The following is a 13,953-nucleotide window of genomic DNA, read 5'->3' as shown; positions in this document are numbered from 1 at the left end:
AACGAGGCATACTGGAAGTTGAAACTAAAGTTTTCATGGATTTTAAAAATACTGTTATTCTTTGAACAGAATGTGTAGAACAAGCTTGAGCTGCAACAGCAAGTGGACATTATTCATTTGTTGTCATTATTCCACGAGACATACTTTAAATCTTCTATTTGAGCGGAAGCTCGAACAAGAAATCTTGCCCTATAAGCAATTTTAGATCAGATATTTCAACTGTGACAAATCCATCGCAATAATTCTCTACTTTCAAAACCGTGTTTTTTAGCTCCGACGCCAAATCAGTAACCAACCTGAATCTTTCAATCATGTTAACTTTTCTGGTCAATCCCAAAATAGTCAACTTGTCAATGATCCACTTGTGATTCAAGGCAAAATCTCGATTCGAAACTTCTGATGAGATAGTGAGGTTATTACCCACAATCCCACTGTGAAATTTCACCAAGGTCCAATTTCCCCCTTCTCCTCCCATGTCTATATCTTCTCCACTATCCAAGAAAACTTGTCCACTACTGATCCCCCCGCTGCCGACCACAACCAGCAAATGGAATGGCGTGCTTCTTGCAGCCACAGTTGTCATTGCTTCGCCTTGCATAGCAATAATATTTCCTTCATGCGCATGCACATTGATATAATCAGCGGGTGCATCAAGCTTGACAGGTCTCCCTTCTTTGACACTCACACAATGCGAATAGTCTAAGAGGTCAAACCAGTTTCCTGCTGGGAAATATGCATCAACAGAAACTGCTCCAGGTTGTAGTACAGGGGATACCAACACTCCCTTACCGAGTAAAAACTGCGAGCTGATATTATAAGTGTGGACATCCTCTGGAAATGAGAAGAAAATTGGCCGTGCAATAGGCGTTCCTTTGGAGTGTGCCTCATACATCAATGTGTAGAAGTATGGCAATAGCTGGTAGCGAAGTCCTAATACTCTTCTTGCTGTTGCAGCAACTGAATCCCAGAGGTAGAGTTCTTGACGGATTGAGTTCTTGTCTGAGTGGTCTCTAGAGAAGGGGTAAAATGCACCTAGCTGGCAACAAGTTCTGAATGTCAAATGGTAAAACTAGAAGACAGTTTTAATCTCAATAATCGATTTTTGTGTTCTTTTTTAAGTGAGACATACCTGAATCCATCGCCGACAAAGTTCTTCATTTGTGTTTCCTGAGAAACCACATATATCTGCCCCAACCATTGGAGTTCCAAACAGTCCAAAATTTAAGATGCCTGGGATTGAGTATTGCAAGTCGTTCCAAGTCGCGGCATTGTCTCCTGTCCAGTGCGCTGTGTACTTGCCAGAACCCACAAATGTGGATCTACTAAGAACAAATGGCCTTTTGCCAGTTATGTTAACCAAAGCAGCATTAGTGGCTCTGGATTCCAATAAACCATAGAGATTGTGAATGTCGTACTCCGTGATGTTATTAAAATGCAGAGAAGTTGCAGGTACGGTTCGCTCATTGATGAGACGTTGGTATCCTGCATTGTTGATCCTGTAAGGTGGATCGTCAATAATTGAAGACGGATTGGCAGGTGAGGTTATGAAATTTGATATCTCATTCATGTCAATCCAAAGGCCATCAACAGGAATAATTTCATGGAATATTTTTATTTCATTGCTCCAAAAGGTTTCGGTTGAGGGGTTCAGAAAGTCAGGGAAGTAGGTTAATCCAGGCCAAACCTTGCCAAGGTATGGAACACCATTTCGTTTTATGAAGATGTTGGCTTCCAGTCCTCTTACATAGGTAGGATATGTGTCATTTACAGCGATTCCTGCCGTTTACAAAACAAATGCAAAACGATATTAAAGAATTTATTCATTTACGTACTGGTATCTGTATAGTAAACAAGAAATCAATTGGAGATATAAAACACAAGAGAGGTCATTTACCAGGATCAAGAATAACCACGTATTTCTGTCCATTCTGATGAAGTGCATCAACAAATTTCTTCATTTTATCTGCAGGAAAATTAATGGGGTCGAGGGTGAAATCTTTGTATCCATCCATGTAATCAATATCTGTCCACATGACTTCCAGAGGAATCTTGGCCCTTGCATAACCAGCAGTCACATTCTCAAGATCAGAGACATCCTTGTACCCATATCGGCACTGGTGAAATCCTAGAAAAAAGAGCATATCAAACATTTGTTACAAGAAAATTCGCGTCTTGAGCAAATTGCTTAAGGTTAATAATGTCATCAAAATGCCCCTTCATGTAACACAGTAACAGTACCAAAAGACCAGTAAGGCATCGGAGCAGGGCGTCCAATTAGTTCAGTGTATTGCTCCATAACCAATTCCGGCGTCGGTCCCGCAAAGAAATACAAGTCAAGAATCCCGCCAATCACCCTGTAGGTAATCCTATCTCCTGTGTAGACAACATCCATACCATTACTATTGAGCAGCAAAACTCCATGAGTCATCCCCTGAGGAGACCTGATATCCATGTAAAAAGGGTGGGAACCGTACAAGTTGACATCCAATTGTGAACTTCCAATGTCAGCATTCCAAAGGGTGAACATCTGATTAGGCTGCAGCTTAAAAGAACTTTTTGTATGTTCTCCAATTCCATAAAGATTCGAGCTTTCCGGCGGAAGTGAAGAGGAAATCTGGAGATATTGGTCTTTGAAGATGAGATACGTGGAATCATTGCTGTTTGGGTTGGCGTCGAATAGGGTGTTGGCGGAGGAGCGACGGCTGACAGTGAAGCCGAATGGGGTGGTGTTGTGGAGGTTGAATATCAGGTCTGAGTCGGGGTGAGAGAGTAGTGACGGAAACCGGTGGCTAAAAAGCCGGGGATGGTGGTTTTCTGAAAGGGAACGCTGGAGAGAGGCCTGTGGATGTCGGGGAAGAACTTCGTCCGGTATTTCCCAACGGGAACGGTTGGCGTCCGTTATTTTGATTCTCAAACGGTCTTTTGTTTCAAAGCTGCCAGACAGGTCAGAGTTAACGCCGTTACTTTTTTGTCACATTATAATTATTTAGATACCAATATTTCAGCAGACAATCATGATATTAAATTAAAATTTATTACGCTTTCAAAAAAAAATTAAAACTTATGTTAGCATAACTAACTCTTAATATTTATATATATATATATATATATATTTTAAAAAAAAGAATATCAAATGTACATATTACTAAAAAGCATTAAAAATACCAAAATTCAAACAAATGAAAAAGATATAAAATATTTTCTGCAGATAAAATATAAAAAAAAAAAATTTGATAATATCTATTTCTGAAAAATAAAGATGAAAATACAAATATTATACTTCAACATAAAGTTTGACAACTGGCTTAGGCGTACTCGCCCACTTGGAAGTAAACTCCTGGTTTATCTAAATAATCCCTTAAATTCAACTAATTAAAAAAAAACATGATGAAAATCATTACAATAAAATCGTAATTACCTTGCAGTTAGAGATAAGATTTGAATGTCAGGTCCGAAGACGGAGGTACTGTTGATGAGCTGCAGCTGAGCAGTCAACGATTTCCCCGACGAGTCGTCGTTGGTTACCGATCCAACTCTGTAACCGTATCCGATCACTTGCTCGCCATTCTGTTCAGAAGATATCGCAGGATTCCAGATCCAACCACACGTCCAAGCCAGCAGCAGAAACCGGAAGCCATGATCACTGGTTCTGCTCTTCATCTTCACCGAGTGCCGGCTGCGTGTAAATTATCTGAGAGAGGTGGACTGATGCTTTATTTATAGCTATAGGCATGCTAAAAGTTAATAATTTATAAATTACTGATTCGAATAAAATGTTATTAATATATTGTAACCGAAAATTTAATGATTTGAAAAGAATTTGATTGCTGGAATGAATTTATGGTAAGTAAATTTAAACTTTTATGTAAATGTAACGACGATTGTAATAGATTTAAAATACACTGAAAATGAATGTATTTCAAATTATGTATCATTTCTTAAATCAAATATTTATTTTCAAATCAAATCCGACCTCGTATATTGATCACTTCTCAAATCTTTTGAATAATTTTATTAAATTGTATTTTTCCAAGGACAAAAACTTGTGTGAGACGGTCTCACGGGTCGTATTTGTGAGACAGATCTCTTATTTGGGTCACCCATGAAAAAGTATTACATTTTATGCTAAGAGTATTACTTTTTATTGTGAATATGATAGGGTTGATACGTCTCACAGATTATGATCCGTGAGACGGTCTCACACGAGACCCACTCAATATGACAAAAACTTGTGTGAGACGGTCTCACGAGTCTTATTTGTGAGACGGATCTCTTATTTGGGTCATCCACGAAAAAGTATTACTTTTTATGCTATGAGTATTACTTTTTATTGTGAATATGAGTAGGGTTGACCCGTCTCACAGATTAAGGTCCGTGAGACGGTCTCACATAAGACTCACTCCATTAATATATATTAATCTAGTATTTTACATGTCTCTTAAAAATTTATTACTAAGAAATATTATAGGAACATAATGATTTTTGTACATTTTTTTAATATTTTCGTTTCATAAAATACGACCCTTGAAACCGTCTCACACAAATTTTTGCTTAGTGTCTAAATTATTTGTGAAAAATAATATGATTATGAAATAAATTTAAAAGGAATTAAATGTAGGTTAGTTTTTCTTTTACGCATAGGGAAGGAGAACATTCGGGTGACCAGAATGAGAAAAAATTGTCAACCTAGTTGATTTTAGTGTCAACATTCTACATTCAATATTAATACTAGTGTACCGATACACACGTTGCATACTTGTGTAATATTTTTTATAATTTATTTGATTTATATTTAAATGAAGATCAAAATATAATTATAAGAAACAGTGAGAGACTATACTGTATTTGATATATAAATTAAAAAATAAATTGAAAAAATAGCTTAATAAAAAAATATAGTCAATAAAAATTGAACATATTAACTTAAACACTAAGAAACCATGAATCTATCCGCTGAACTACATATAACTTGCATTAAAATTTTAACATTTTATTAATATATATAATTATTAAAACAGACTATGACCAAAATTATTTGCTCTAAGTGTCTCAAACTTAATAAAATAACTAGTACAACGACGCATGCGTTGCGTGCTTTACGATATGTTTTTATAATTTATTTGATTTATATTTAAATGAGGATCAAAATATATTTATAAGAAATAATGAGTGGCTACATTATAATTTTGATATATGAACTAAAAAATAAATTAAAAAAGAATAAAAAAAACCCAAGGAAAAATTGAACCTAAAACCTCATGATTAAGAAATATAAGCTTTATCCACTAAACTACATATGACTTGTTTTTATTTTTTAACACTTTATTAATATATATAATTAGTAATGTAGAGAGTGGGGGTGAAAGGTATTTTAGGTATTTTAAAAAACAGACCAAGGAAGTTACTCTAACCTACTCAGCCTTAATAAATAGTAAGAGATATAGATAATCCATTGTATGTGATTAATAGGATAATCTTAAAGATACATCTAATATATCGATATTTATATAAATTATATCGTGAAATTTTGTATTCAATATATGACATTTTTATATTTTTTTTTTGTGACGTAATATTCGAAAACAAGTATTGACATACATGTAGCATCATTCTGCTTTATATACAAGACTCTTTTCAACGAGTGTTACATAAAGTTTGAGACTAAATATTTTTTGTCCAACAATTGTATCAGTAAATGGGAAAAAAAGGACAACAAAGGCTCAAGTCTTTCATCAAGCACCAAGTTAACTAACTACTACATTTTCAAGAACATTTACAAGGCAAACAATGAAAAAATCAGACAAGTTAGCGAAGCCTACGATGTAATTATCAATCAAAGTGCTGAATCATCCACCAGTTGTATTGAATGAAATTTTAACAATAACTGAGACAGGGATTTTCACCACATGACCCTGGCTACCAAAGAATCTGATTCTCCCATAACTCACAATCGAACTGCTTATAGTCGCGTTAAGTACTACAGTTAAAACCTGTTTCTCCCCGCTTGAGATGGCAAAATATGAGGGTATCACCTTAACTGAAACTCCGAAAGGAGCGGTCCAACCAACTCTGTACGTCTCGTTCCTGTCAATGTTGGTCACGGTTCGTTGCATAGTAGCAGATTGGTTCAGCTTCGATACTGTGATGGAAGGCAAGTTTAGATTAGCGGCGGTAGTTGTAGACACCCCCCCACAGGTTTCGCCTGTGTAGTTTAGGATAAGCGGAGATGATCCATTTATCCCACAGAGGAACGAAATATAGTCATCATAACCTGCAAAATGTAGCCCAGTGAGATTTTTCTTTTTTAATCTAAAATACATTAATAAAACTTATGGAAGAAACACCTTCAATAAAAAAGAGCAATTCATCAGAGATGAGAAGATGGTACAAAGACTTGCAAAACATAGACTACTCCTCATCCCATATTATCTAAACCTAAATATATATTTCTTGTGTTTATAACGCAATAAAGTAGGCTAAACATTGCATATATCCATAATACAATAATTTGAGTTTAAGAAATGAGTTTTTTTCCATAACTTAATCTTTAAAATCATACACCATGTAAATAATCACATTTTTATTGATAAACAACAACTCTGGACAATAGGAATTCCATATTTTAGGCTATCGTAGAAGGTAACTATGCGATTACAATATTTTCCATCGTTTGGTAGCCAAGATACCACCTTGCAATCATCTTGCCACACAAAGAAAAGGGGTAATTGTTGCCTTCTAATAATTTCCATCCGACATAATTACAGCAGCTCGAAGTTCATGAAAATGGAACAGCTATCTTAAACAGTGAGATCAATTATAGAATCGAATATATATTAGGATACCAAAAAACATAGTAGATGCCTAGATGATAACGATGTAACTCAAATATGTAAACTATACAACAACCCAATGATAAATTCCAACACGAGTTTTAGTATTCACCTTCCCTGTACTATTAGACACTTACGTCCTGTTATAATTTTTGCCCTTAACGAGAGAGGTAAGATCCGAAAAAGTTAAGTATGGGAGAGGTGAATGTAAAATATCATTCCCAAAACTATGCTATATATACGGATTCATACAAGATTGTAGGGCAATTGATGTTCTCTAACACAAGTAATGTTTTCTTTCTTTGCATTAAAAAATACATGTTCCTCTTGAATCATGATAATATGTAGGGACCATGTAACCATATCCACTGGTTTTGGGCTAGGCCATATTCAGGATATAAGGGGAGTGACTTACTTGTGTCCAAAATAAGACCTGGATTCAGAGCAGCAGTAGGATTTACAAATCCACTCCCCATATCAAAAGGAGTGGCAGGAGATTGATTCGAATCTGGATTAGTATAGACCCGCTGTGCCATTATAGGACCCCCATTTCTGTCGTAAAGAGAAGCAGTAGTTGAAAGCGCGGATCCAATGGCTGCAGGACTGAAAAAGGGAAACTGTTGCTTGATTATTGCCGCAAGTCCTGCAACGTGAGGAGCTGCCATGCTTGTTCCAGACATCATTGCAAAGCTTTCACCTGAAATGTTTTATCGTCAATTCCTGTTTAATTGTTGTTTAACATATACAATGAAGTTATCTTTTGAAACAGAAAAATACCTTGAAATTCAACAGAATCTGTGCCACCTGAACTCCAAGCAGCCCATATGGAATTTCCAGGTGCAACAATGTTTGGTTTCAGAATGTCAGCATTCTCGAGGAAATTGTCTTCTGGATCTGGCCCCCTAGCAGAATAAAACATAATCTTTGGAGCAGAATGGCTAAAATTAGCTTTTATTCCACCAGAGATCCGAGCCATGGCCCCGAATTTAACGATTTTGTTCGAAGCTGCATCTCTTTTCAAAGAAGAGTTATAGTACTGAAGAAAGGCCTGGCATATAATATATTTTTAGTCACCATTTCAGGCCATTTTTTTCATGAGTAAGAAGGATTATACATTTCAATCTGATGGGCTCGTGTCATATTAGCATGAAATGCATGGAAAGATGAGCACTCACTTTGGAGTCATCTGATGATGGAATTATTATGCCAGGAAATCTCATTGGAATTGGATTGAGCTGGAAGCCAATCACATATGGATCCATGTAGAACACAACTCCAACTGCACTGAGGTTTTTTGCGGTTTCTAAAGCTCGTTTGACGGTGGCAAGCCCAAGTACAAAGCGAATTGAGTATCCACATATCAAGAGATTCCCTTGAACAGAGTCATGGTTAAAATTGCTGGCATCTTGGCATTCACCAGCATACATATCCTTCGCAGCTGTCGAGTCTTTCAATACATGGATAGCAGAAACCATTGTATACATATTATCGGTTCCAGCTGGACAAATCAATTCAAGTGTCATAAAGTCATGTCTGTGGTGGATCCAAATAATGAATAAAAGGTAGTCAAATTAAAAAACTATAGAATTTCAAGATTTCAGGGGGGCAAATGTAATTTTGTGCTATGTGCTATAAAAAAACATATGCATGTACATAGGAGGAATATTTAAGGAGGGTAAAGACCATATGCCATTAGCTACGTATTTGACAACCTCAGCGCAAAAGTTAAGTCGATCATGTTTACTTGCTATTAAATGCTTTCAAACTAAATATCAAGAATCTTATTTAACATTGGTATAGGTAAAAACGACTTTAATATATAGCTATGTTGCAAAAATGTTTAAATATGATCGATCATAAGCATAAGAGTCTATCGATAACTGAAGAGTTCTGACTTACGAGCCAGTCCAACTCCAGGAATTGTGATATTGTTGCCCAGGACTATAGAGTTACTGTATACCCTATCATGGGCTGCAGCGCCAACAGTGAAGATCCATGGACTAAAGGATGATATGCTCTTGGGTGAGGGTCCGGTATTCCCTGCTGCTTGTACTACAAAGATACCAGCCTTGATAGCTGACAATAATGCCATATCTATAGGATTAAAGAAAGTGGCAATGCCAGGGGGCCGCCTGTTCGGAGTTATTGACAAGCTTATTATATCCACTCCATCTTGGGCAGCCTACAAACAGAGACATAATGATGAAGTATCAACTTGTCAGCAAGTGGTTATGTACCTGGAGGTACATACAGGTGAATGAAATACAATATCAAAGCGGGAGAGAAAACGAAACAACAAATAAGAAACCCAGGCTTCGTATTCCAGAATGCCAGCTATTATTATTTTCATTTAATTTATTTAAACTAGGACACTCATATCTTACTCAATATGTGCCAGAAAAAAGTCGGCTTCGAATTCCAGGATGCTAGTAGATATTATTATTTTTCATAAAAAATAAAAAACTCACTCGGGGATACTCACAGTCTGACATCATATCATATCCAATAAGTGCCTCAAGAATATTCTTTATTAAAATTACGTTTAAGGGGTACCTGATCTATGGCAGCAACCACATCTGCGGCAAAGCCTCCAAACCTTTTGTATAATGCCTTATAAACAGCAATACTACAAAATTAATAAATAAAGCAGAATGTAAAGGGCTGGGAAATTAAGTGTAAGCAGGTTGGATGAGAAATTTATAATAGTTTGTTAAAGCTGCTGCTCCATAAACGAGAAACTTGACAACGGAACATTATGGCAAATCAATTAGTCTGTTTAATTTGCATATGACTCAATAAAGAGCATTGATAATTCTCATGATGCAAAACGGGTAAAAGGTTGATGGAGAATCCTTACTGTGAATGAGGAGCCATGCCACTGGCATTTCCAAAGTGATGCCCAGCTACCACAACAGGAATCCCGTGATTTCCTGATGCAATTGCAGCCGTGTGCCTGGGAGAAATTGCCCTTTTAGTGCTAAAATATTACCTCAAATCATAATGCCAGTTTCTTATTAAGTCGGTATCACTTACGTCCCATGGCCATCACCATCATAGGGTGATGCATAGTCCTGAGTGGCATTAAATATCCCTCTGGTAATGGCGGATGCTGCAAAATGACGAGCACCAATCAGTTTCCTGTTGCAGGATCCAGATGGGAAGTCCTGTGTGACTTCACAGATTCCAGAAAAATGCTTGGGAATCGGATATGGCTTCGTAGGTGTATCATTGGAGAAGCTGGGGTGTGTGGGATCGATTCCAGTGTCAATGAATCCAATCACAATTCCTTCCCCTGCTGTTTCAAAACCACCTTCTTGAGCCCATGCTCCTTGAGGAAGACCAAGAAACTGTGGCGTATGAGTGGTGGCAGTTCTAACAGAAAAATCCATAACCACATTCAACACTTCTCTTCTCCTTGAAATTCTGTCAGCCTTCAAAACCGATTTGAGAATGTAAAGAATCAAGAAAATAAAAAGGGAAAAAGGATTGTCAAAGTATCGGAAAACAATATACACTTCTGAAAATATTGGACAATATAGGCAATGAAAATACAAAAAGTCACTGAAACTAACCTGATGTGGAGTGACAAGCACAGCAAATCCATTTATTAGATAGTGGTAGGAGTAAACTTTTAGATACTTTTCACCCCTTAATGTTCTTTCCAATAGAGAATCGTGTAGCCCAGCTGTGTATGATCCATTGTGCCATTTTATTCTCTTCGTAATGCTGATGTCAGCATAATATTAACATGTCAATTTGGCAAGACACAGAGATGCGACAAATGTATATGATCATTAAACAAACGGAACTATCAATCTTTTCAATAATCCCCTGTCCTCCTAGACAGAGTTTTATCCAATAAAGAAGGTCTGAATACCTTAATCAGTTACAAGATTCTAAAATATTTCATAGACCTTCAACGTCCACAAAAAAGAATAGTAACTAAACGCAAAGCTTACATTCCATTATCTTCTCGAGAATAAACAAGAAACAAATCATTGGTTTCAACTTTGAAAATTAATCAGAAAATAAATTCAAAAAATGGGTTACAGTAGTGATATCCTAATGTGATCATAATACGGTAAGTTTCCTAGAAACCAAGAGCAAGGAAAAAAAAGAAATGAAAGATGTGTACAGGCAGAAAAAATCTCCAAACAAGAAATTAACTGCTCATACTTGTCATTATCTTTAAAACCCAATAATTCAATTCCTAGTACAGTCCAGATGATTGAAAAAAAGAAATAAACGAACCTTGGTTTATCCAATCGATTCATTCTCTGAGATCCATTGCTTTTAATATGCGGACCCTGATTCACTCTAAGCTCACTCCAGTAATGAGAGGTGGGGGCATGTTTCAGAGTAACAATATACACAGCAGGGATTGCATCTCCACTGTTTTGACCATAATCGCAGCTTACAAATATCACCAAACAGAACATTACCAACATCACTCCACTTCCGAAAACACACCCCATTTTAGTGGAAACAAGCATTTTTCAAGAATTACCGGAAAAATAGAAAGAAAAAAACGGGGTCTTTCCACCAGTAAGCACAAGCTTTTCTTCACGAAGTTCAAGTGTTCAACCATCCATGTCCACCATAACTCTGGGTTCAGCACAACCTTCCGTCTGAGGCCAGAGGAAACGAAATATTATTTCTTCTGAGGAAGTATACAAGATTTGCTTCAATGATTACAGCCACCCCATATGAAATGGACCACAATCTTCTGCTTCCTTTTCAGGTACCCAGCAAAACAAACTAATTGCAGCACAGTAGAGGACAGCACAGTCGCAAAGCAATAAGCCCTTTGAACAAACTACACCAGCTGTAGAAAGAAGCTCCAACACCCCATTAACTTCTCCCCATAACTCATGTTACTTGTTCACAAGAAAATAATTTCATCACAAGTCTTATCACCATAAAGAAAGTTTCTTCTTCTCCTTTTCACAATATAGTACCAGTACTTCTGCAAATCATGGACCAAGAAGCACATGTCCCATTCATTGGTACATATGTGTGTAAGTTGGAAAAAAGAAAAAAGAACCGATTCTGCAACTTTCTTGGGCGGTGAGCACAGGAAGGTTTTGTTTATAACGGGCGTGTTGAATGAAGCAAGGTGGAGAGAATTGGGAACGTTATTTTGGTCATTATTATCCGTTTTGACTCTTTGTGTTTGGTTTAATGCATTGTCAGTGGAAATGAAATAAAAACAAGCCCGTGTCCTCTTATCCTACTCTTAAATCGATCTGCACCAATAATTTTTGTAATTTTAACATTTTGTCATTTATATATATATTAAAAAATAATGTGAAAACTGAAAATTAGTTTTAAAAAATTATATAAAATAAAATTTACTTTTTGTTTTCATTCCACATATGATCACCTGGAACGAAGAAAAAAAGAAAAGAAAAAAGAAAGAGAATGTGCATGCCACCAAGTTGTGCCGGACCCAGTAATTTTTTTTTGGCTTTTCTTTGTCTTTATTATATTAACATGATTTAGATTTTAAAAATAGTGGGGGTGGGTGGTGGGCCATCCTTCCCAACGTTCCATTTCTTCTTTTTTTTACTCATAGTTTAGGGTAGGGTTAATTATGAAATAAATTGATCATATAAACTTGTGCTGGGAAATTATTTTGAAAAGGGAAATATAATAATGATATGATTTGGTAAGATGATTGATGTTCCATAGCTCCTCTCAACGTTTTATTTCACCCTACCTGTGAGGGCACTGTCCACTGAGGTGATCAAAGGCCCAGATTTAAAACAATACATTGAAGTGATCAAGAAATATCATGTAAAATAAAATCCTGTGAGGGCCTGCCCCCAAGGTAGCATTACTCTACCCCTTCACAATGATTCAGTTAATTATGATTCAATATCAAATATCACACAATTAGATAAATGTTTGGATAATAGCCGTTGTATGCCTTAAATTAATGTTGGTCTGATCAATTTTCTTATAGAGTAATGAGCACCGCTTTTTTGTTCTGCTTTTGTGAAATCTTTTCTTGGTTTCTGGCAAGCTACCCGCATTATTCTTCAAGTGGGTCTCCTCTGTGACGGTAAAATAGTATTGATAAAATATTCGAATAATTTGTGAATGAACTAAAATGTTTTTCCCTTCATTTTAGTTATATGGATATGAAAAAAAAATTTCAAGATAAAATGAAGATATTCTGTATTTATAGGTGACTAAAACAAATCAGAATCCAACAAAAAACAATATAATTTTTTGATCTAATTATATCTTATATATAGAAATGAAAATTCGATTCAGAACAGACGCGATTGTTCATCAAAACATTATACTATTTCATGAAAACCAATCATTAAACAAGGTGTTGTTTCCAAATAAGTTGTCTTACCTATTGCGAATGATTATGTAGTTTCTGAAGAGCTTTTGGAACCCTCCACGAGGTGGCTCTGTCCTCTCGACCCCCGCGACCTGACCAAACAAGTCGATCCCTGTAATTTTCGCAGCGGTAAACATTGTTCGTTATCGACAAACTAAATAATTATAATTATGAACAAATAGGTCGATTCGATTTATATTTACTATAAAATTAATATTTTCACATAAAAAAAAAATATTTTTTTGTAAGTTAAGCAGGTAGGAGGTTGTCTTGTAAAATTGAGCTCACAAAAGTTTTTATGTTATTTTTGTAATTATTTTATGTAAGATATATAATTAAAACTAATTAAATTAACCACCCACATCTCTTTGGTACCTTGGCCCTTTTGCTTTCTAAAATATTTTTTTGTCATCGTCGGCATACCACAATATTCTAGGAGAAATATTATATATTGATTGATATTCTGCACCTATAAAAAGCAGACAAGTAAACTTCAAAAGGTTACGGACAAACGAGAGTTGGTTTTTTTTTTTTTTTTTTTTTTTTTTTTATAGGGGCGGGACAAATTGGTTAGGGACAAAGGCGTAACTCAAACCGTGAACACGATATTTGACACCAAATACCTCCTACGACTTCTAATGCAAACAATTGTCTATTGACACGAAACGAAATACCAAAAATCATCCCAACATCGTACTCACAAACTTAAACGCAACATCGATTACCCAACGGTTCCCCACAAAGCCTTCAACAAATAACTTCAAGAAC

General features: G+C 36.0%; 2 protein-coding genes across 2 annotated transcripts; both read right to left on the bottom strand.

The window, feature by feature from the left end:
* Positions 1–18: 18 nt before the first annotated feature.
* Positions 19–3,771, bottom strand: LOC140838647 (alpha-glucosidase). Its single transcript, XM_073205112.1, has 5 exons — positions 3,419–3,771; positions 2,239–2,933; positions 1,895–2,125; positions 1,130–1,776; positions 19–1,036 (listed from the first exon to the last, which is right to left on the bottom strand). The coding sequence occupies exons 1-5, from the start codon at positions 3,658–3,660 to the stop codon at positions 155–157; spliced, it is 2,697 nt and encodes an 898-aa protein (XP_073061213.1). The 5' UTR covers positions 3,661–3,771; the 3' UTR covers positions 19–154.
* Positions 3,772–5,666: 1,895 nt separating this feature from the next.
* LOC140838648 (subtilisin-like protease SBT2.2) lies at positions 5,667–12,023 on the bottom strand. Its single transcript, XM_073205114.1, has 10 exons — positions 11,082–12,023; positions 10,403–10,556; positions 9,864–10,261; positions 9,688–9,783; positions 9,384–9,456; positions 8,730–9,012; positions 8,006–8,328; positions 7,608–7,878; positions 7,246–7,527; positions 5,667–6,271 (listed from the first exon to the last, which is right to left on the bottom strand). Exons 1-10 carry the CDS (start codon positions 11,321–11,323, stop codon positions 5,847–5,849), a joined length of 2,547 nt encoding a protein of 848 aa, XP_073061215.1. The 5' UTR covers positions 11,324–12,023; the 3' UTR covers positions 5,667–5,846.
* Positions 12,024–13,953: the final 1,930 nt, after the last annotated feature.

The sequence above is a fragment of the Primulina eburnea genome, chromosome 8, assembly GCF_022965805.1.
Source record: "Primulina eburnea isolate SZY01 chromosome 8, ASM2296580v1, whole genome shotgun sequence".
Lineage (NCBI taxonomy): Eukaryota > Viridiplantae > Streptophyta > Magnoliopsida > Lamiales > Gesneriaceae > Primulina > Primulina eburnea.
The sequence above is the reverse complement of the archived record's forward strand: the minus strand, read 5'-3'. Positions and strand labels throughout refer to the sequence as shown.